The 24384-nt window shown below is 44.4% G+C and overlaps 1 protein-coding gene across 1 annotated transcript in view; it reads left to right on the top strand.

Annotated features, from left to right (window-relative positions):
- The window catches only part of LOC146352371 (aminopeptidase Q-like), a 91729-nt gene that overhangs the window by 22458 nt on the left and 44887 nt on the right, over positions 1-24384 (top strand). Inside the window, exons 5-10 of the mRNA XM_084833916.1 lie at positions 2208-2362; positions 13508-13621; positions 18493-18630; positions 19652-19717; positions 19843-19908; positions 22253-22413. Of these exons, the coding sequence (XP_084690042.1) occupies positions 2208-2362; positions 13508-13621; positions 18493-18630; positions 19652-19717; positions 19843-19908; positions 22253-22413 (700 nt within the window). The remainder of the gene's footprint in view (positions 1-2207; positions 2363-13507; positions 13622-18492; positions 18631-19651; positions 19718-19842; positions 19909-22252; positions 22414-24384) is intronic.

Raw genomic sequence — 24384 nt, forward strand, 5'->3', positions numbered from 1 at the left:
TCTGATTGATCAAAATACCAAATAACTGAGGAAGAGTGCGAAGCAAAAAGCATAGTATCATTGTATCCCAGGCACTAACGGGTTGATTGTAGTGTGGCTTCTTCTAGCCAACAGCCAATTTCTTAGAAGATGCTGTTTATTGTAGTATTGTATTTTAAAGATCTATCTGTTAAGATGAACTTCATAGTGGCTCACAATAAACTATACAACTCAGCAGAAAGCTATCAAGAGTGCAATCCTAAAGATGGTTGAAGGCAGGTGAGGAACTGTTTGATGCTGCTCTGCCAGTAGAGTGTGAGGCCCACCAGTGGGACAGCAGCTGCATTGCCAGTGCTGTTCTGCTGCTGGTGTGTGTGTGTGTGTGTGTATGGGGGGGAGTGGAGCATGTTCGGAGCGGCCGAGGTTGTGCAGAATCCTCATTCCCCTAACATGCCCCCAAGAGGAGCTTTCAGCTATGTCAGTCCTGGAGCTGGTATAGTTAATTCTCTCCCACTGACCACAATATGCAGAGTATTCTCCAGATTTTCTTCACCATTTTTTATGTGGTGGCCACCTTCACTCTCCCCACCCCATGCTTCAGAATGACACTAGGTATGGGACGTTGTGGAGGATACAAAATGGGGTGGGGGACAAACTGCTAACCCAGTTGCTGCTGTTGTCACATACAGTAGCAGCAAAACTCCCCCCCCCCCGCGAAACACCGAGGAAAACATCTAAGAACCTGTGGTGCAACCCCTCCAATGGTGAGCTCTGTCTGTGAGGAACCGTTGGAGAATTTCTTCTCCCACTAGGGAAATTCCATGAAATTGTCTCTCCTGACAAATACGGTGGAGAATTTTGAGAGGCCAGTTGCACAGAGCACATCTACTGGTAGATTTGAGTGATTTGCAGTAGATAGGTGAGGATTTCTTACAATTATTTAACAATAGCAACAATAAAATGACACCCCGACATGATAAGTTACACTGCTGAAATGAAAAGTTTTGAATAACCAGGAGTGGATTTGTATGTGGATGCATTGTGAGCTCCATTTGGTTCTGGTATTCAAAACAAATTTCATGGCTAAGAATTCTTTCATTCTGAGTGCCTGTCTTTTGTATCAGGTGCCAGTTGGTAGATCTTGGGGTTCTCCAGGCCACTCCTGTAAATGTAGTGCCTGAGGGGAAACTAGGTTTTCTCCTTGGAAAGCCCAGAAAAGAATTATCTCTAAAGCAGAGGTGGGCAACTTGTGGCCCTCCGGAGGTTATGGACTGCAATTCCCATCAGCCCTAGCCAGCATAGACAATAAGGGATGATGGGATAAGGTGTCACAACACTTATTTGTATTTTGTTTCTGCCACCTTCTTACTGCTCTGCCATTTACCTTATGGAGTTTATCATATTCATCATCTGGCCCTTCCTTCCTTCCTTCCTTCCTCATTTCACTTTTCTTTCATCATCCCTTCCTTCACCACGTTTTTTTGCTTTTTGTGTCACACCCACCTTCTAACTAACCAGCACTTGCCCTTTTGTCAGAAAAGAATATTTACAGCAAAAGAAAGTATTTCTCCCTAGAACACAATTGTTTTATGGAGTTCATTGTCACAAGACATGTTGAAGGCCAGATAGCTTTAAAAGGGGATTAGACTCATTAATAGAGGATGAGTTAATCCGTAGCTATGGTACAGGCACTATGCCACTGAACAGAAATTGCTGGTGAGCAGCAGCAGAAAGATATTTCCTCTGGGAAGCTGACAAACAAGACTTGAAGGCATATGGCTGTCTAGTGTGGGAAATGGGATTCTGTATTTCAGCCTTCCCTAACCTGGTGTCCTCTATATATTTTCAGCTACAAATCCCATCATCCCAGCCAGCACAATAAATAGTCAGGGACTATGGTAGTTTAGTCCAAAACATCTGGAGGGCACTGGGTTGGGAGAGGCTGCTGTATTTGATAGACTTTTGGTCTGATCCAGCAAGTCTCTTTTATGTTCTGTATGAATGTTGGCCTTTTACCTCCTTAATAGCAATAATGACATAATTAAGGAGACATTTTTGCAGTAAAAACACAAGAAAATGGCAAAATTGCATGAAAGAAAACTTTATTTTAATGCTATTGTCAGTGACTGAAATCTTGTGAGATTCTGAGATCAGCAGAGAAGCGCACATGTAAGCATGTTAAATATGAAGTTGTTACAGCTGCCTCTTCTGCTCTTCTACTTGTGTAGATCTGATTGCACTACCTGGCATGAAATTTGCTGCTATGGAAAACTGGGGGCTAATAACTGTCCAGGAAATATTCTTATTGTGTCCCCCACAAGGTAAATGCATACAGTGGAAAACAGCAATGCATCAACTGATTTCCCATGAGATTGTACACCAGGCATGTGGTAAAATGTTCTGCACTTTTATTTATCCTTAAAATGATGTTGATATTTTTCTAATTAACAATAATTGCACAGTTGAAATGTAATGCAAACATCAGTCATGAGAACTGCCAGGTATCTTAATACATGGTCAGGAGTAATGTTTCTTGGGAAGTAGAAGAGACCATCACTGACAGAAGGCAGTTTTGGTGTTTTTATATCTATTAATTTTGTATGTATTTATATTTATTAGTCACCTCATAATGAATTCTCTTGATATACAATAAAAACTCAGTATAAAACAAAGATGAAAACAGGCACCATAATACGAAAGAAGAATTGCCACACTAGAATGCAAAGCGAGCATGTAAAGATAGAATAGCCAGCATAGAATCAGTTAACACAGGAAGAGGTAAAGAACCCCCCCCCACCACCAAAACCAACCAATTTTAATGTATAGAACTAATGAAATTTAATATAAATGAATCATTACATCATGCAACAGCAGCCAATAAAGTATCCTGGTATTTCTCATGAGATTAAGGGTGCAATCCTATGCATGTTTAGACAGAAAAAAGTAAAAAAAAAAATACTGGCTGAGGAATGCTGGGAATTCTAGGACTTTCTGTCTAAACATGCATAGGATTGAACCCTAATAAAAGCAGTTTAGACATTTTGACATTCTTTCAGCAGACTGTTCAGTGAAAGAGGTCACATGCCATGCAATCCTAAACATGTCTACTCAGATATAAGACTCACTGAACTCAATAAGCTTTAGTCCCAGGTAGATTTGTATGTGTCCTTGGGCGGGGTGGTGGTGGACTGAAATAGATTTGTGGAGGATTGCAGCCTAATATATACAATACATTGATCAATGAAGGTCTAGTTTTTACACTCTCCTTAAGCAGTCAGATAAATGTAAGCAATGAATTATACTGTTGCAAGGACAGCAGAATTGTCTACCTGGTGAGTGAGGCTACCTGCTTCTATTGCCACAACTTCCCCCACTCCCAATGCTTATGAAGGAGCCATAGCATAGTGTTACACAAATACAATGCTGCTTAAGAGACCAGGGCCAGAAGTAAGTCCCTCACATAACAAATCTTAGTCATATAGAAAGTAGGGAACAATGCTGATGCTAAATACTGGATTAGTAATATGGCTACAATTTAGTCCTAGTTGAAATGAGAGCCAGTGTGGTGTAGTGGCAAGAGTGTTGGACTAGGAGCTGGGAGATCCGGGTTCTAGTCCCCACTCAGCCATGGAAGCTCACTGGGTGACTTTGGGCCAGTCACAGACTCTCAGCCCAACCCACCTCACAGGGTTGTTGTTGTGAGGATAAAATGGAGAGGAGGAGGATAATGTAAGCTGCCTTGGGTTCCTTGCAAGGGAAAAAAGGCGGGGTATAAATGCAATTAAAAAAAAATGTAGGAGAACAAATGAAGAACAGAGGAATTATCTTGCTGTTTAAGAACATGGTCCATTTAATTCCACATTCTGCTTCCAGTAGTGGAAGCTTACAAGCAGGACATGAAGGTGGTGACATTCCCATTGTCCTGCTTCAGGCAATGCCAAACAGAGAAACTAGAAAACAGCACATTCCAAAATGGTCAAAGAGGTGGAGAAAGACATAGTTCAGGCAATACTCCTCCTCTTTCTCTTCATTTGGGATTTGATAGCTGATCAATGCCAAAAATGCCCCATGATGCCACCTACTGGAAAAAATGGGGAAACCCACAACTAATTCTTTCATGAAGGTATAGATGCCCGTAACTTTAATGGATCTCCATAGTATTTTGAGGACCATGCTTCTAAGATTCTTAAATTGGAGAACATCCAAAGAAAAGCCTGTGACCCCAAGCTTGAACTCAATAAGAAAGCCCCATTCTGCACTATATATCAGACAATCCCAGAGAAGATGATCTATCGTTTCATCCACTCCACAAAATTCTCAAAGAGTAGAATCAGATCTTCCCAGAACAACTGGTTGCTACATAAAGCACAATGTATGCTCAAGACCCAAAACATAGCAAACTGCTAAATCCAACCATGTTGGTCAAAAATCTGAAAAATCACCCAGAGTTGGGCAGAAAGAATTAATTCTCCTCCCAGCAAGCCCATTTTCCCACCTTTTCTACCAATCCTCTTTGATTTCACGCCAAACTCAGCGTTTAACCTCTGATGAGGACTAAGGAAGTCTGATTTCAGTTATGTCATGCCCTGATGCTGCCATGGCTGCTTGACCTGCCATTTTGTTCCTACTAATACCCACATGAGTGGGGATCCAGATAAACCTGACCCAAAGGCCCATATGATACAATTCAAAATTTAGAAGCCCCCATGTCCCTCAAAAATTATACCCAAGAACTGGAAACCATTTGAATCTTCTTTCCATAAAGAGACAAAGCAATATTCCCAGAGAACCAGTGTCCAGTAGAAGCATGTCCACTGTTTTAGCCAATGAAAAACTAAAACACCAAAATGCACTCCATATTTCAAGTTTACACAAAGTTTCATTTAGCTTCCTCTCTATCATGGCAATAGTCCTTCCATGCACCTATATGACACAATCATCAACATATAAACTCACCAACACACCAGGTGGAATAACTGTCAGCAAATCATTAATTATATTAAAGAGAGTAGGGTTCACTATACTTCCCTGAGGAATGCCATTTGAAATGGAATGAAAACCAGATAAAGTAAAAACCACCCAAACACAAAAGGAGCTACCTCTTAAAAAAATCATGAATCCATTAAAACATTCTACCTTGTATGCCTACCTGATGAAACTTATATAATAATTCTTACCACACCATGACATGGTATAGAAAGTATCTAGCACCTCAGTATCTAGTAACATAGCAACTAAATATTCCTTCAAAGAAAAATTCTTCCAAATTGCAGTCTCCAAATGCAAAATGTGATCAAGTATGCCATATCTTCTATGAAATCCACTCTGCACAGCCTCAAAAAGCTGATGTTCCTTTAAAAAAAAATAACTAGACATTTGTTTTATTTAATTTATTTATTTATTAAATTTCTTAATCGCCCATCTGGCTGGTCAGCTGGCCACTCTGGGCAATGTACATCAATACAAACAGTTTTAAAATAAGATTTTATATTAAAACATATTTCTAAAAATACCCTAACCCACCCCAAATGCCTGCCTCAACAACCACGTTTTCAATGTGTGGCGGAAGCTCATTAAAGAGGAGGCATGGCGGAGTTCCCTAGGGAGGGAGTTCCACAGAGTGGGGGCCACCACAGAGAAGGCCCTCTCCCTCGTCCCACCAGCCTAGCTGTCCTGGCTGATGGGACAGACAGAAGGCCATCTGAGGCTGATCTTGTTAAGCAGCCTGTCTGGTGCTGCTGGAGACACTTCTTGAGATAGGCTGGGCTGGAACCATATGGATTTTTAAAGGTCAAAACCAACACCTTGAGTTTGGCCCGGAAAACAACTGGTAACCAGTGCAACTCCTTCAGCACTGGAGTGATGTGATCTCACCAGCGGCTGCCTTTAATCAGGCGAGCCGCCGCGTTCTGTACCAGCTGCAGCTTCTGAACTGTCTTCAAGGGTAACCCCATGTAGAGCGCATTATAGTAGTCTAGATGAGAGGAGACCAGGGCATGTACTACCGATGGGAGCAGATGGTTGGGAGAGTAGGGGAGCAGATGGTTGGGAGAGTAGGGGCGCAGCTGCCGTATCTGATGGAGTTGGTACAGTGCTGTTGGGCTCACAGCTGACACCTGAGCCTCCATGGACAGCTGGGAGTCTAAAATGACCCCCAGGCTCCGGACCTTCAAGGGTCTTTCAAGGGTAGCCGTACCCCATTCAACACCAGGTCAACATCCCCTAGCCTCCTCTTGTCTCCCACCAAAAGTACCTCGGTCTTGTCAGGGTTCAGCTTCAGCTTATTCCTCCCCATCCAGCCACTCACCATCTCCAGACATTTGGACAGGGATTCTACAGCCAACTTTGGTGAAGATTTAAATGAGGTCGAGCTGTGTGTCATCCGCATATTGATGACACCACACCCCAGACTTCCTGATGATAGCCCCCAGCGGCTTCACATAGATGTTAACTAGCATCGGGGAGAGAATGGAACCCTGTGGCACCCCACAAGTGAGCGACCATGGGTCCAAAACCTCCTCTTCCAGTGCTATCCTCTGGTACCTACTGGAGAGGAAGGACCGGAATCATAGGAAGGCCTATGAATGCTCCAGTGGTTCTGGAACAACTGGACCGACCAGGCGCCGGACCACTTGGAACAGCTTCCTGGGACAGCAGTCTGCAGATGCGATAGAGGCATCATAATATTCCTTTTTTGCTGCCTTCACCACCATGTGATAGGCTGAAGATACAGCTCTAGCCTGTGTCTGATGGTCTTTGGAGCGAGACTTCCGTCACCGGCGCTCTAGCTGTCTCACCTCCTGTTTTAGAACTCGTATCCACAGATTGAACCATGGTGCAGTCTGAGCCCTGTTCAGGGAGAGAGGGCGTTTCAGAGCCACCCAATCTAATGCCCTGGTGATTGCGGCATTCCACCCACCCACCAGGGTCTTGACCAAGTGGCTGTTGGCGTGCCCCAGAGAATCCCCAAGTGCGTTCAGGAATCCATTCGGATCCATAAGATGCCTGGGGCGCACCATTTTAATGGGTCCTCCACCCTTGCAGAGGGGTTGTGGAACCAAGAAGTCCAATGTCACCAAATCTGACCATGACAAGGGGGTGGTGGATATACCCCTGACTTCCAGATCACTCCCTGCTTCTCCAGAAACAAACACAAGGTCTAGTGCATGACTGGCTACATGGGTGGGCCCAGTTGAAATAGGGTGCAGCTCCCAGGAAGCCATGGTCTCCATGAAGTCCTGAGGTGCCCCCATGAGGATGGCCTCTGAATATACATTGAAGTCCGCCAACAGCAATAAGTTAGAGGACTGCACACACACATCAGAGACCACCTCAAGCACCTCAGCCAGGGAGTCAGTCATGCAGCGGGGTGGGCAATACACAAGCAGAATCTCCAGACTGCCCTTCAGGCCCAACCTCCAGTACATGCAGTCAGCAACCTTGGTCTCCCAGAGAGGGGGGTCTGGTGAAGACCAAGGACTCCCGGTAGATAACAGCCACTCCCCCTCCCCAGCCCTCAGTGCTGTGCATATGAAAATCCGGCTGGACACATGGCCACAAGAGTTGGAGCAGTGGCCTCAGCCAGCCAGGTCTCCGTAATACGTGCCAGGTCTGCACCCTCATCCCGGATCATGTCATGGATGACAGATGTTTTCTGGGTAACATTGCAGAGCAGCAGACAAAGGCCAGAAGATGGAGTCACGCCTCCCCCAGCCATCCTTTGGCTCTGGACAGGCCTGGAACAGGAGACCGATATTAGACATCTCTTCCTTGTTCCCCTTACTTGGCATGGCCTGCCCCTAGCACTCTGCCAGTGCCTGCTGCCCAGCCTCTGTATATTCTGGCCCCCAGCACTCCCCCCACTGCCTCCGTCAGGTGGACACATGCCACCTCACTCCTGCCTATCAGGCAGGCTACCCACCCCTAAAGACACAACAGAATCCCCCCAAACCCCACCCCCCACCAACAGTTAACAATCAAAACAATCTCCTCACAAATACTGCCAGGCAGAAGTCCACAGGGAGAGCAGTGGTGGTGGTGGTGGCAGCAGGCACGCCCTCTTCCCTGGGTGGTGGCTTTTCCTGCAGATCCTGGCTCTCCCAGGCCACCTCAGCCAGCCAGTGTATATAGCCTTTCCAGGAAGGGACAGGTGGAAGTAGTCAGCACAGCTGGCTCAGTACCTGGGGGCCTGGTCCTGCAGGGAGTGGCGGTCTGCGAGGCAGAAGTCCACAGGGAAAGCAGTGGTGGTGGTGGTGGTGGCGGTGGCGGCGGCAGCAGCAGGCACACCCTGTTCCTGGGGTAGTGGCTTCTCCCGCAGATCCTGGCAGATTGTTCAATGTATGTTCCACAAGTTTACAAACACAAGATGCAAATATGATCTGCCATTGGAAGAAGGAGCAGATAAAAGTGTTCCAGGTTTTCCTATGGGGACATCAACAGGATATTTCAGGATCTCGGAAAGAAAACTAAAATCTTCAGTCCAATTCTCTTCATTACTGATCCTCATTACTGCCAATATCTTGGCTTTATCCATACTGGCAGTACAAGTCTTACCATCAACCGATACCAAAACTGTTATTCCCCATTGATGAAAATGTACATTCTTCATCTTCCTAAATTGGTGTATCTACAGTAAGTTTCCCACAGAACTCCCTCCAGCTCTTCCTTTTCGCATTTTGAAGCCCTTCTTTAACAGCCCTACACTGCTTATACTTTGTCAAATCCTTCCCTGCCAGGGTACACCAAACTCTCCAGAAGGCCATATTTCTTGTCCTCACCACCTAATTATACTCACTTGTCTGCCACAGAACCTATGTCTGACCTCATACCTCTCAGGAATAGCTTGCAAAGCCGCTCCCATAATTCCACACATAGAGTTACTAGAAAATTGAACATCAGAACTAACTTCCCCAAGAACCAACAAAGTCTATACGTAACTGATTCAGTGCAAATCCTATCCAGATAGTTGCCAGCCTCTGAAATCAGAGGCTGCCAACTGTCAGGTCCGGGGCATGGGAGGCAGGCGTCCTTGGTGAGAACACCAGGAGGGATGGAGGTGGGCAAAGAATCCCTGGGCAAGGGTCAGACCCAAACAAGGCATAGCAGGGCCAGAGGCAAAAACAGAGTCCAAAAAGGCAGGGGTCAGTTACCAGCAGGTTTACAGCAGGGCCAGAGGCAGAAGCAGAATCCAAACAGGCAGGGGTAAAGAACTGGCAAGGCGTAGTAAAGATCAGGAATGAGCAACTGGGACACAATATTGCTACAACAATGACTCATGTTGCTGTGGCAAAGTTTGAAAGGGAGAGGAAGCTCTTTATAGGACTCCCTGAGGCTCCCAGCTGGTCTGCATTAGAGGACCTGGGAGCACCTGCAGGGCCAGGGCCTAATCTTGCAAATACAGTAAGTCAGGCTGTCTTCTATGTCTGGCCCCCAGGTGGAGCTGCAGAGCTTCCCAGACTGAGCAAATCCTGACCTCGACTATCCCATGCAGGGCGGCGGGAGCATGGCGGGGATCATCTCCTCCATGCTCCGTCTGCCCTGCATTTTTGCCTAGACAGATGATTTCGTCCATCCAGGTGCGGCTTCAGGGAGGGAAGGGGTTTGGAAGCCCTACAGGAAGCTGTGTAATGCAGCTTCTGTGGTTTCCTCCCCTCCCCTGGGACCACCCCCTTTTCGCCGTCTCCATGCTCTGTTTCTGAGTGCGGAGACGTAACCGGCATGGAGAGAACCATACCAGCCATGAGGGGGAAGGGGCGTGGAGTGCGGCTTCTGGGAACTGAGGTCAGAGCCCTGGCTCTGACCTCAGTTCCCAGAAACTTAAAAATTCTATGGCCCTCTAGACAGCTCAAAGTTTCCAATCCAGCAGTATTATGCCACAGGATGCCCTGAAAGCTTATATTTTTGTTTCATATTGCATTGCTTACTTCCAAATATTTCTTAGCAACAATCAAAATAATCCCCCCTTTTCTGATTTTTTTCTCGGTCTGACTTTATAACTTCTGCTGCAAAGGAAACAAACATCTCATTTTTAACAATCATCCACTCAGAAAGCTCCCCCTTTTCCCCTTACCATTACTCCTAGCTGCCTAAAAACTGGTGCAGCAGGATCCAGCATAAAGGAAACAACCTCTTTCTTGCTCCTTATATCACCTAACTGCAGCTGGGTAAGAAATTCCCTGATTGACCCATATAGTTTGAGTATCCTAAGTCCACTTGGCAGCAATACATCCCTTAAATATAGGGCTGTGCTTACCTCCACAATTACAGCAAACCAGGGTCTGGGAACCATCCCATTAATCAAATGAATGTTGCCCACCACATTTTCCACAGCACTCTCGACTTTGATGGACTGCTGCCACATATCCAAAGTTCTGACATTGATAACACCCGGGGGAGGGGGGGGGATATAAGGCTGCACCTGAAATGATTGATAACTAATGATCACATGCTCCGGAAGCTCTCATCTTCTGAAATGAAAATAAATTGTAGTAGAAGGACATAATTCACCATCATGCCTAGAAGACAAACATTTAATATCTTGAAACTAATCCTCCCCCAAGGCTTCGTTACCATCATTATCAGAAAGTCCTAAACAGACCCCTAAATTAAGTAGTTTCATTTCCAGCATAAAACAAGGAAGTTGACATATACCATTAAGCTGAAGTAACTTCTCCATTGCTCCTTGGATTTACACTCAAGTAACAAATCCCCTCCTTGTAAGCATCAAGCCAGCACAATATCTTCTATTGCCTTTTTAATCCAATCTATCAGCTTCAGAGGACTAATATCACTAAACGTAGACCTTAAACTTAACATCACTAAACTCAGTATCTTGTGCCACAGCTTCAGTTATAATGAGAAAATCCTGTTTCATCCCCTCCCTTTGAGATCCCACTCCCTTCTGAAAAACTCATTCTCAGTTTACCATCCTCCTCTTCAATAATCTCAATCACATGACCTCCCTTGTCATGGGCCTGATCTTTCAAGCACACACACTGGTGTTCTGACAGAGGACACCCTTAAATCAGTAAGAAATCCCATGGTAAAAGCTTAATGATTACATTCTTCAGAAATCATATAGCTGATGACAATTAGCTATAGTCTCAATATAGTCCAAGTATAATCCAAACTAATAACTATAACCCTATCAGAGATCCAGCAACCTGGTTTCCCATTGTAATCGCTATGGCTCAGAATACAGGGCAAGGGTCTCATAAGATTCCTGGCATAATTCATCCCAGGAAATCCAAGACAAGCATTATAGAAAAAGACCTAAACAAATCCACACACAGAGAGGTCAAGTCCAGCCTTGAAATCTTCATTGGAACCTCCATGCTACACAGGTTAAGGCCTTTCAAATCCAAGAGTCGAAACAGGTTCACGAGTAAGTCCAGAGTAATCCCACGTATACAGAGATTTTGACGACCATAGCTTTCACTTTGGTATCTCCATGCTACATGGGCCCAGGAATAGAAAAGTCCAAGAGTCACGATCAATCCAAGCCAGCAAGTGCTGTGGGTAATTGACACTGCACATACATAATCCATAGCAAACATGAATTTAAGAATTCTATGAAAAGTATAGCAGTACTTTTCATAGCAGGTTCTTAATAATACAAAGGTCAAAGAGATGAGAATCCAAATTGGATGGAGACTCCAAGTGAAGAATGCTCAAGAGCCTCAAACAGTAGTAAGTCCAAACAGAGAGGATTTTAGGCAGTGAAGATGAGAATGTTCCTAGCAAAGGCTGCAAGTCTGGGCATCAGCTTAAAAGCGAAGATGTGGCTGCAATAGCCCTCCTCCCAAACAGCTAACTGACAAGGGTTTTTAGCCTATTAACATGGCCTCTGCCCAAACAGGGCATCTCAGTTCTGCCCTTCAAGGGTGACACTTCAACCTGTTACACCTCCAACCCCCCCCCCCCTTTTCTGTTAGGTTTTCACAGAGAGACTGCCAAGCTTCCTTCCCTGCCAAGGCCAAAGCTGGCAGCTGGACGAGAGCAGCCTCCTTTCCTCTGAGAACACTAACAGAGATAAGCTCACCAATTCCGACATTCCACAAGCTGAATAGCCCTAACCCTTCCAGGCCACTTCTGATCAGATTCTGGATATAAACTATAAGGCCCACTGCAGCACTGAAGCTGAACCACAACATCCCTTGTTTTCCCTGAAACCATGTCAGTGAAGCAAAATAGGTATAAGGAAAATTTTAAGAAAAATAAAAAGTAATATTACAAATTTAATAAATAGCTAATATATCCTACAAAATTTTAAAAGAATTTAAAAAAAAATATGAATTAGCAGTCCAACAATTTTCATCCATACATAGTAACTATTTGTTGTTGTTCAGTTGTTAAGTCGGTCCCGACTCTTCTTGACCCCATGGACCATAGCACACCAGGCCTTCCTGTCCTCCGCTCTTTCCCGGAGTGTGCTCAAGTTCATATTCATTGCATCGGTGATGCTATCTAGCCATCTCATCCTCTGCCATCCCCTTCTCCTTTTGCCTTCAATCCTTCCCAGCATCAGGGTCTTTTCCAGAGAGTTTTCTCTTCGCATTAGGTGGCCAAAATAGTTGAGCTTCAGCTTCAGTATCTGTCCTTCCAATGAGCACTCAGGGTTGATTTCCTTTAGGATGGACTGATTTGACCTCCTTGCAGTCCAGGGGACTCGTAAGAGTCTTCTCCAGCACCACAGTTCGAAAGCATCAATTCTTCGGCACTCAGCCTTCCTTATAGTCCAGGTCTCACAGCCATACATTACTACTGGGAAAACATAGTAACTATCCTGGTTTCCAAAATAGGCTATTCTAATAACTAATATCCAAATATCCCCCAGCTCTGCATTTTAGCTAGATGGGCATCATTTCGCTCGGGTTCTGTGGAGAGGGAGGGATGGAGGCTGGGGGTAGCTTGTATCCCTGCTTCCCCAGTCCCCTCCCCTTCCTGCCCACAGAACTGCCCCCCTTCCCTCCAAGGTCACCTTTGTGTCCTTGGAGAGGCAGCTGGCGCGGTTCTCTCCATACCGGCTGCAACAGTGAGGGGGCGGGGAGCTCTGAGTCTGGAATGGTGCCTCTGACCTACCCCCTCAAACTCTGTCAAGGGGCGATAGGATTGCTCTCCCCCAAAAGCAATCTTTGTTGGGCAATGGTAGGGCCAGAAAGAGTCAAACTCCCCTCCTCGACCTGCATAGTCCAGAGACTGCCATGGCTGCTATTTATATAACAAAAATATCCAGATTAATTGCTTTCACACAATTAACATCACATCTAGTTTGACCCTTGGAGAGAATTGTATTTGGTTATATTATAAAATTCGATACCTTTCTCTTTCTTTAACTGCTTACTTGTATCTTTGTGGGTTTTATAAAGTTGCATCTTTTTACATTCCTTCCAGCTGATAGACATTACAGTGCTCCTTTATGACAATGAATGTATATTATGTAAAGGCAAGAACTGCTGTCTTGCCAGATGGGTGAGAATTGCAGTTTGAAAGAATGCATTTAAAGACTCTTTTCCCCTTCTATTTTAAGTGGTTTGGAAACCTAGTTACCATGACATGGTGGAACGATGTATGGCTTAATGAGGGGTTTGCGAATTACTTTGGATATCTAGCGGCACACTACATTGAACCCACAATGTCCCTGGTAGGTGTGAACTAAGTGAACGTTTTCAATACAGGTTTTATCTAAACTACGGTTTTGTTTTCAATGCCTTCACATTAACAGGAGCTATGCAATGGCGCTTCCAGGTTTCTGAGTGTTCTCAGACAAGATGCTCTCAGTGCTGTCCTTGCCACCAGGCTGGGCCCAGTCCTGCCTATTCTCTGCTCTTGTCAGTGCTGAATTGCCTGCTGTCATGTGAGCTTCTGCCTGCAGACTAAACTCATAGCACCTCATCTTACTACCTCATCTGCTCTTTGTGAGAACTAACCCATTGCTTCCAAATGTCTCAGTCATGAGCCTTGTAGTCTCCCATCAAGTTTAGTAGGTACCCCAAATCCAGCAATTGATACTCATGGTGCTGTATGTATTATGCCCAAGCTGTCTCCTAGTGATGTGCTCTGCTGTAGCTGCGGTGATGCCTTGATGTTCTCTCTCCATTGATTTTCCCTGTGCTATTACTGACCTGATTCATGCTGATTCTGTATTGCTGTTGTTGTTGTTCAGTCGTTCAGTCGTGTCCGACTCTTCGTGACCCCATGGACCATAGCACGCCAGGCCTTCCTGTCCTGCGCTCTCTCCCGGAGCGTGCTCAAGTTCATATTCATTGCATCCGTGATGCTATCTAGCCATCTCATCCTCTGCCGTCCCCTTCTCCTTTTGCCTTCAGACTTTCCCAGCATCAGGGTCTTTTCCAGGGAGTTTTCTCTTCGCGTTAGGTGGCCAAAATATTGGAGCTTCAGCTTCATTATCTGTCCTTCCAATGAGCACTCAGGGTTGATTTCCTTTAGGATGGACTGATTTGACCTCCTTGCAGTCCAGGGCACTCGTAAGAGTCTTCTCCAGCACCACAGTTCGAAAGCATCAATTCTTCGGCGCTCAGCCTTCCTTATAGTCCAGCTCTCACAGCCATACATTACTACTGGGAAAACCATAGCTTTGATTAGACGGACCTTTGTCGGCAAAGTGATGTCTCTGCTTCTTACTATGCTGTCTAGGTTGGCCATAGCTTTCCTCCCAAGGAGCAAGCGTCTTTTAATTTCATGGCTACAGTCACCATCTGCGGTGATCTTGGAACCCAAGAAAGTAAAATCTGTCACTGCTTCCATTTCTTCCCCTTCCATATGCCAGGAAGTGATAGGGCCAGATGCCATGATCTTAGTTTTTTTAATGTTGAGTTTCCAACCAGCTTTTGCACTCTCCTCTTTCACCCTCAACAAGAGGCTCTTGAGATCCTCTTCGCTTTCTGCCATTAGGGTGGTATCGTCTGCATATCGGAGGTTGTTGATAATTCTCCCAGCAATCTTAATTCCGACCTCTGATTCATCCAACCCGGCATTTCTCAGGATGTACTCTGCATATAAGTTAAATAAGCAGGGTGACAATATGCAGCCTTGTTGTACTCCTTTCCCAATTTTGAACCAATCGGTTGTTCCATGTCTGGTTCTTACTGTTGCTTCTTGACCCTCGTACAGGTTTCTCAGGAGACAGGTAAGGTGGTCTGGTACTCCCATCACTTTCAGAATTTGCCACAGTTTGTTGTGATCCACACAATCAAAGGCTTTAGCGTAGTCAATGAAGCAGAAATAGACGTTTTTCTGGAATTCTCTTGCTTTCTCCATGATGCAGCGAATGTTGGCGATTTGATCTCTAGTTCCTCTGCCTCTTCTAAACCCAGCTTGTACTTCCGGTAATTCTCGGTTCGCATACTGCTGAAGCCTAGCTTGTAGGATTTTGAGCATCACCTTGCTGGCATGTGAAATGAGCGCAATTGTGCGGTAGTTTGAACACTCTTTGGCGTTGCCCTTCTTTGGAATTGGAATGTAAACTGACCTTTTCCAGTCTTGTGGCCACTGTTGAGTGTTCCAGATTTGTTGGCATATTGAATGCAGCACTTTAACAGCATCATCTTTTAGGATTTTAAATAGCTCGGCTGGAATACTGTCATCTCCGCTAGCTTTGTTGTTACTAATGCTTCCTAAGGCCCACTTGACTTCACTCTCTAGGATGTCCGGCTCAAGTTCAGTGACCGCACTATCATGGCTATCAGGGACATTCAGATCTTTCCTGTATAGTTCTTCTGTGTATTCTTGCCACCTCTTCTTAATCTCATCTGCTTCTGTTAGGTCCCTGCCTTCTTTGTCCTTTATCATGCCCGTCTTTGCACAAAACGTTCCCTTGAGATCTCCAATTTTCTTGACGAGATCTCTAGTCTTTCCCATTCTGTTGTTTTCCTCGATTTCTTTGCATTGTTCATTTAAGAAGGCCTTCTTGTCTCTCCTTGCTATTCTCTGGAACTCTGCATTCAGTTGGGTATATCTTCCCCTTTCTCCCTTGCTTTTCACTTCCCTTCTTTCGTGAGCTACTTGTAAAGCCTCATCAGACAGCCACTTTGCTTTCTTGCATTTCTTTTTCTTTGGGATGGATTGAGTTGCTGCCTCCTGAACAATGTTACGGACCTCCGTCCATAGTTCCTCAGGCACTCTGTCTATCAGGTCTAATCCCTGAAATCTATTCCTCACCTCCACTGTATATTCATCAGGGATATGATTTAGGTCATACCTGAGTGGTTTAGTGGTTTTCCCGACGTTCTTCAATTTCAGCCGAAATTTTGCAAGAAGCAGCTCATGATCTGAGCCACAGTCAGCTCCAGGTCTTGTTTTTACTGACTGTATGGAGCTTCTCCATCTTTGGCTGCAAAGGACATAATCAATCTGATTTCGATATTGACCATCTGGTGATGTCCATGTGTAGCGTCGCCTCTTGTGCTGTTGGAAAAGAGTGTTTGCTATGATCAGCATGTCCTCTTGGCAAAACTCTATTAGCTTTTGTCCTGCTTCATTTTGTACACCAAGGCCATGCTTGCCTGTTATCCCAGTGATTTCTTGACTTCCTACTTTAGCATTCCAATCCCCTATGATGAAGAGGACATCTTTTTTTGGTGTTAGTTCTAGAAGGTGTTGTAGGTCTTCATAGAACCGATCAACCTCAGCTTCTTCGGCCTCAGTGGTTGGGGCATAGACTTGAATTACTGTGATGTTGAATGGTTTGCCTTGGATTCGTACTGAGATCATTCTATCATTTTTAAGATTGTACCCCAGTACTGCTTTTCCCACCCTTTTGTTGACTATGAGTGCTACTCCATTTCTTCTAAGGGATTCTTGCCCACAATAGTAGATATGATAGTCACCTGAATTAAATTCGCCCATGCCTGTCCATTTGAGTTCGCTGATTCCCAAGATGTCGATGTTCCATCTTGCCATCTCATGTTTGACCACCTCCAGCTTACCTTGATTCATTGATCTGACATTCCAGGTTCCTAAACAATATTGTTCTTTACAGCATCGGATTTTCTTTTCACCACCAGACACATCCACAGCTGAGTGTCCTTTCGGGTTTGGCCCAGCCGCTTCACTCTTTCTGGCGCTACTTGGAAATACCCTCTGCTCTTCCCCAGTAGCATATTGGACACCTTCCGACCTGAGGGGCTCATCTTCCGGCGTCATCTCGTTTAGCCTTGTGATACATTCCATGGGGTTTTCTTGGCAAGAATACTGGAGTGGGTTGCCATTTCCTTCTCCAGTGGACCACATTTTGTCAGAACTCTCTGCCATGACCTGTCCGTCTTGGGTGGCCCTTCACGGCATAGCTTATGGCTTCATTGAGTTACGCAAGCTGCTTCGCCACAACAAGGCAGTGATCCATGAAGGGGTTCTGTATTGCAGATGGTAATTAAAATTAGCATGTGATGCTCTGTCTGGTCTTCTGAACTAAACATTCTGCATATTGGCTTTCTGTGATAGATGTTCAAAATATTTATTTATTCATTTAAGCTGCTTCTGTATCTCTTGATATCCCCGGAGTTCCAAATGGTTTACATAAAACCACATTTTATGGTTTTATGTAAACATTTTATACAATATAAAAACCAATGTAAAATGGTATAAAAGAAGAGGTATCTGAGGAGAGCAATCCTGTGGGCCTTAGACAGCATCTGGGCAGCCATAGGATAGTTCAGATTCCTGGTTTCGAGGTCAGAGACAGTGCTCTGACATTGGACCCAGGAGTTCAAGCTCTCTGCCTTCTCACAGCCAGTGTGGAGAGAACCACACCAGCTCCCTCACCGAGCTCACAAAAGCAACCTCAAAGAGGATGGAAAGGGGGTGGTTCTGTGGGCAGGGAGGGGAGGAGACAGGGGAAGTGGGGATATGAGCTATCCCCAGTCCTCTCCAGCCTCCTTCCTTTGGCCTCCTTCCTTTGGCCTCTGCAAGAATGCCTGTCTAGCAAAAATGCAGAGTGAGAGAAGTGCGGAGGCGACAGTTGCCTCCTCTCTCCTCCCGCCCTGCATAGGATGCCTGTCAGCCTCCGAGTTTGGAGGCTGATGGACTTCCGGATAGGATTTCACCCTGAAAACATTACAAAACAGCAACAGAAGAGAACAGTGTCATGATCTATTACAAGTCAGGGAAATCCTGAGTGTTTTCAAGAGGCATTTGAAGCTTGGTACAGTTCCTGCCTCTCAAATCACATGTGGTAGAGTGTTCCATAGGCTAGGTGCCACTACCGAAAAGGCCTGCTTATGTGCTGCTACGTCATGAGACACTGTTGTTGTGGAATGACCAATAGGGCCTCCTTGGAAGATCTCAGGGGTTGATTTGGTGTATATAGGGGAAGGCAATCAGGCAGGTATGCAGATTCACTTGAATGGGCTATGGATGCAATGGCTGAGTAAAAGTTTTTAAGAGGAAAGGAGAGAAAACAAAGATGGTTTACGAATTAGCTCTAATTCCAGAGGTAGCATGAAAGGTGGACAGTTTTTAGTTAAATATTGGTTAACTGCTTATGCTTATTTTCAGGAACATGTCTTTAGCTCTAATGTGTTAACTATGTTGGAGACAGATGAACAAATACAAGGTCAGTCTTTATCAGACACAGATGAAAAGCGTCAAGCAGCTACATTATCAGACCTGTTTGGTCTAGTAACATACAAGAAGGTAAAAACTGTGTGTGTGTGTGTGTGAGTGTGTATACACACATTTTTGGACACATCACCGTCCAAAAATATTCTACACATACTTTGAAAAGAGACACATGGAATTACCACTTTTTGAATAGCACACAAAAAAAGGAATCTGTTCCCTCCATTGCAGTGAATGGTGAAGCCATTATGAGAAGGCGAGCTTATATAACAAATCATTGTGGACAGAAAGAGTGGATCAGGACTAGGATATATAGAAATGTTTTCCATTCATACCAGTGAATCTCATTTCCAAGTTGTGGCCATAAAGCTTCCTCCAAAGAGGGGAGTCCCCATTCCACATGCCATGCATTTCATTTCTCTGCTGATAGAAGGGGAGAGGGAAGCACCTATGTACACAGATTGATGCACATAGTGAAGTTGTGGATTGCACAATGCGGGGCTCTGAGCACATGCAAAACATATTTTCTTCACCACTGAGGAAACGGAACATGTGCCCACATATCTGGAATTTGAGACAAGGATTTTCAGGCCAGAGGACTTGATTGCTGGAAGCCATTAGCAAGTTTCTGAAGTGATGCCACCAATACTTTGTTATTCTCCAGGGCATCATTTCTGACTGGATTAAACAACATGAGAAATTCAAGTACTGTTCTTTGTATCGTAGAAATTATTTGAAATGAGCATTTTCTTAATAATTACATGCTGAGTATGTTTTCCTGTCCAAAGTAAAACATTCTGTGTTTGTCCTCAAATAACCACATACAATCTTCTGATTTTAAATGCCATATTGTAGTTTTGCATGGTAGATATTTAGCTTTCTACTGTGGGGAGGAGTGTTTAAAAGTTTTAAACATATATAAAAAAATAACCTGCCCATAAAAAGTATGAGTTTGAGGAATGGTTTGGGGGGAAACCTTGTATAATATATAATATAATCAATATGTATTTAATAAGAAAACACTGAATGTAATGTCAGTAATTAAATGTCTTGCATAATTAATAAGGTCTCATCCTTTTAAAAATATGTATCGTAGGGGGCTGCCATCATCCGGATGCTTTCCAGCTTTATGACAGAAAGACTGTTTATGAAAGCACTCAATGTGAGTTTAAGAACTGACTTCACCAACAGTTAGAATTCTGAAAATTCGATTTATGTCTTAATTTTGGTTTTTTCATATGTATTGTCCTTGAGAATTAAGTAATTATGATGCTTGTTTTATTGCAGTCCTACCTGAATGCGTTTTCCTTTTCAAATGCCATCCAGGATGATCTGTGGAATCACATTCAAAAGGTGCTTAAAACTTGTAGTTGTTTGCTAGTACTGTTACTGTAATGATTGGCCCTAAAAGGGGTTTGAACCAGCAGTCTCAACTTTGTGCCTGCCTGTTCTATCAGTCTGGGCTAACAGATCAGCATCATCAAAGAGTTGTATCTTGCTTCTTAAGCCTCTTTGACTTTCTTCCAAGTCAAGCCTGAGGTCTTTCTCTAAGTGACAGTTCATCTGGCTCTACAGTCCCCTTCCCACAATCTGTGGGCAGTCATGTGTCGACAGCCAGCAAAGCATGTTGTATTGGAGAGTGATGTATGAATGCAAACCAGTGCCATGTCGTTGCCCAGGTTACACCAGTTATTAGCTTCTATTCCCTTTTTCCTGGGGATAGCAGATAAAAACTTGCCATGTAACATGGAGCTGGGAATAAAATAGATGCACCAAAAAGAAGAATGGAAGTTGAGAAAGTTAGGAAGTGCACTAGGTTGATATACTGCATTGAATGGCCCTATCAGATATCTGAGAAGCTGTATCTTTGGATGTGCTAGGCCAGGTATGTGGCCCTCCAGTTGTTGTTGGACTACAATTCCCATAATCCCTGATCATTGGCCAGGCTTGCTGGAACTGATAAGAATTGGAGAACAACAACATCTGGAGGGCTACAGGTTCCCCACCCCTATACTAGGCAAAGGAGCATTGCTTAAATCATGGCCCAGGACCAGGAGCCATTGGAGACTGAAGCCTCCAATGACAGTGCCTCTAGGGAGGTACCAGAACCAGTCCCTGGTTTTTCTTAAGTGGGGTCCAGTGCCTCAAACCCCATGTGTTATTTACATGACCCCCAGGAGGTAAAACTGCCATCTGACTCTGAAAAGTAGATCTTAGACTCTTTTAGTGAACATGAAGACCCCGAGGAGCAGTCCCCAACTGGCTCCTTCCTCCTCCAACCTTCATTCCCCAGGAGAAGCCAATGCCTGCAGGAAAAGGCCACTGGCCCTTTAACATCAAGATGCGGCACTAGAGGAAGTGGAGTTTCCAGAAACACTCTTTTGGCCTGACTATAAAAGCCTGCCAGTTGCTCTCAGACACTGCTAGAGTAGGTTGTTAGTTCCCTAGTTTCAGGAGTGCTGGCCAAGGTCCTGAAAGTAATGCTAGTTCCAGCCACCTTGAACACATCATGCCTCCTCACCTGAGTTGTTGGCCAGGACAGATGATGGATTTCCTGATGAAACATTACACATATGATGACTGCCAGTCTCATCACCTAGGCCTTCCCTGTGGGAAGTTGTGATATGACCTGGTAGGAAGAGACAGGGACTTTGGGGTTCCTGGTCAACTCTAGTGAGTGGGAAGAAGCTAAAACAGCACTGACTTCCTTCTCCCCTTCTCAGATTCCAGGCATGTAGCTGAGTTTTCGGAGAATGCTTCCTGGCCCATTTGCCTCTAGCCCTTGCTGCCTCTCAGCTGATTTCCCCCTGATCCTTCTTGACTACTATATTGTGCATGGCTAGGAAAAAATGTCTGTATCACCTTGCAATGAGATTAGTGCTCTTCTGATAGCCCTGTGATGGCCCAAGCCCTGTTTACATTGTCAGGTGAATAGGGTTATTGGCTCCAGCTTTATCATCTCTTATCTCAGTTTTGGGGGCCCGTCATACAGAATTCTTTAAGATACTGCACAGTATTTGTGTTTTTGGAAAAATGATTGCTGAGTCAGCATGGTGGTTCAGGACCATGGACAGCTCCAGTCAGACAACTTGCTCTATCAGTGTCTGGTGCTGATTTGGACTGGACTACCCTTCCAGGGCTCAGTCCCCTTCCTGAAGATTAGAGAGCCTTAAAGGGGTTGTCTTCAGGCCTGGAGCCTAGTAATCCATTATCTCTAATTCGGGTTACTCTTTGTGTTGACAGTGGTGGCAAGCACACCTTGAATCTACTGGTATACAGGGACAAGCTCCTCATGGTAATCTGGCTCCTGAGGTGGTATCTCTGGAGGCTTCAGTTCATGAGGGTCTGACCCAAAGGACTTCTGGTTGATACTAGGCATTGGCTTACCCTCTGTACTGGGACTCAGGTCTGGCTTACACTGCTGGTCTTTCTGATCCGGTCAGCTCCTCTTGTTCTGTGTCAGAGTCCTGACTGCTGCTTGAGGTCAGGATCATGCGAACCCTTCTCATGAAAGCTGATCTGTTGAGTGCACTGAGTATCTCCCTTGGTGAAGCCTATTAAATGACCAACAAAGCTGGAATTACTCATGTTTGAAATGGCTCATGGTATTTGAAATACCTGATGTTAGTGTAAGAGAAAAGATAAAGTTAAAATTACACAATGCAAACTGTTTTCTAATCCAGAACTTTTCTTGAAGGTAATAGATGAACAGAATGATTTCCAGTTGCCAGCACCAGTAAAAGTTATAATGGACTCTTGGACCTGCCAAAATGGCTTCCCACTCCTAACAGTACATTTCTCTGTTGGGAGCATCACTCAGGAAAAATTTTATACTGAAAAAGGAAAAAACAATACAAAGTATGTCTTCTTTGGTACATATATGTTTACTTTGGAAAACTTTGAGTACTGATGTGGACATGTGAATTGTAGAAATCTATTTCCCAGTTCAGGCAATTCTCCCTTTTAAGTACATTCTATAATTTGCCATGACTTCCTGACATGAAAGCTATTATTAGTGCTTGCCCTCTAAATCAGATTTCAAAATCCACATCGGGTATCACAGCAAATGATGGTTTGTGCTAAACAGGAAACTGAAACTATGGGTGAAAAGAGAGGAAGTCACATGGCCCAATGCTCATTTCTAATACTCTGATCCATGGTTTGGAGGGGCATCTCAACTGGGCTGTTGTATTATGTTTTGTCTGTATTAAGAGCTGTCAGTGGACGTGTGACTTGGAACTGAAAGCTGAGCACTTTGTCAAAGTATTATTTTCCCCTCAGAAGAAATGGAAAGGTTGCTCTAGTTTGTCATACAAGACAACACCTGCCATTGCAGATGTCATACATACGAAAGGTTCCCATAGTTGCTAGGTTCTCAAATGGTGGGTCAGGATTCCTTGACAAGCTTGGGACTCTGACAATATTCCACTGTTGCTTGGAGAGAAACAGTGCCTGGAAGTCTCTGTCTTAGGGAACCCAAGTGGGAGCTCTGCCATGCAGCTGCTCAGTTCCTATACTTCAGGTCAGTAATGAGAGCAGCCTTCTGGGCTATGTTGCAAGGCTAAACAGTGGGGGTGAGAGCAAGGCTATAGCATTGATGCTAAATCCTATAATATTCATTTTTCCTGATAGGAATTCTTGTGTGTAGCACCAGAATTCACCAACTGTATGTGCTACACTCAGTTGCCAAGCAGATGGTGGTTAAAGTGGGGTGTCCCTCTTGGGAGTCCCAAGGGACAGAGGAAGCTTAGTAGGATTTCAGAAAATTGATAAACTCCAGCAGGAGAGCTCCAATGGGAACTGTTTCTAATGTATCACAGCCGTTGTTTAAGGCACCCCACAAAATTCTTATTTTGGCAAATGAAATGTGACTTTTAAAAAGAACTGAAGAGAAAACACCACTGAAATTGTTGGAGGTTCTTGTGTGCTTATTCCTTCAGGTAACCTAACTGAATATGTATGTACTATTTTATGTGTACGTGTCTAAATGAAAGTCTTACCAAAGCCCAATCACTGTCTACGCTTGCTGAACCAAAGGATGTCACAAAAAGAGACTTCCATTGATTTTCTACTTTCTAAAACACACACATATACAAATATAATGCAGTTTGCATCTCTGGGCTCAGAACTGAAAAAAACCAATATACTTAGATATGGCATATCTTGATCCTTGGGACTGCAACATCTGGCTTCAGTTGAGAAGACATTTGGTGTACTTAACAGTACTTGCTTATCTCTTATTTGTGCCCATTATCTGAAACCAGATTCTCTTGAAATCCATGGACCTTGCTTCCATGCAAAGGCCCTTGTCCAGCAAAGGGGATGTTGTGGTTCAAAGGTGAGCCATGTGCTGTGTCTTTCTAGTTGTCAGCTATGGAAAGTGAAAGTTTTACATGTACATACAGGGCTTTGATCTTCCAGAGGTGAGAAAACCCCTATGGATATTGATATTGTGGTCTATGGGGGCGGTGTCCAGAGAATGTTACTCAAGCTTGAATCCAAATAAAATCAATTGGATTCAAGCACATACCAAACTCAAGTACTCATTAATAATCTCTACTTTATATCCAGTATTACAAAAATGAGCCTTCTTTAGGTGTCAGTGCAATTATAATTACACATTTAATATGATAAAACAGGCTGGAAGGAAGTACTGAGGTTGAATCCAGAATCTTTGCTCCACCAGGAATAATTCTGCTAGTGCAGTGGGGCTTTTTTTTCTTCTCCTCCCCCCTGCAGCACCCCCATGCGCTCTCCAAACCTGCTCTGGAGGGTCCCACAACTCTCTGGAGCAGATTATAAGGGTGCATATGGGGCGGCAGGGGGGAC

Source organism: Heloderma suspectum, chromosome 2 (assembly GCF_057233095.1).
Source record: "Heloderma suspectum isolate Gila_16-S chromosome 2, 16-S_ref, whole genome shotgun sequence".
NCBI classification, from domain to species: domain Eukaryota; kingdom Metazoa; phylum Chordata; class Lepidosauria; order Squamata; family Helodermatidae; genus Heloderma; species Heloderma suspectum.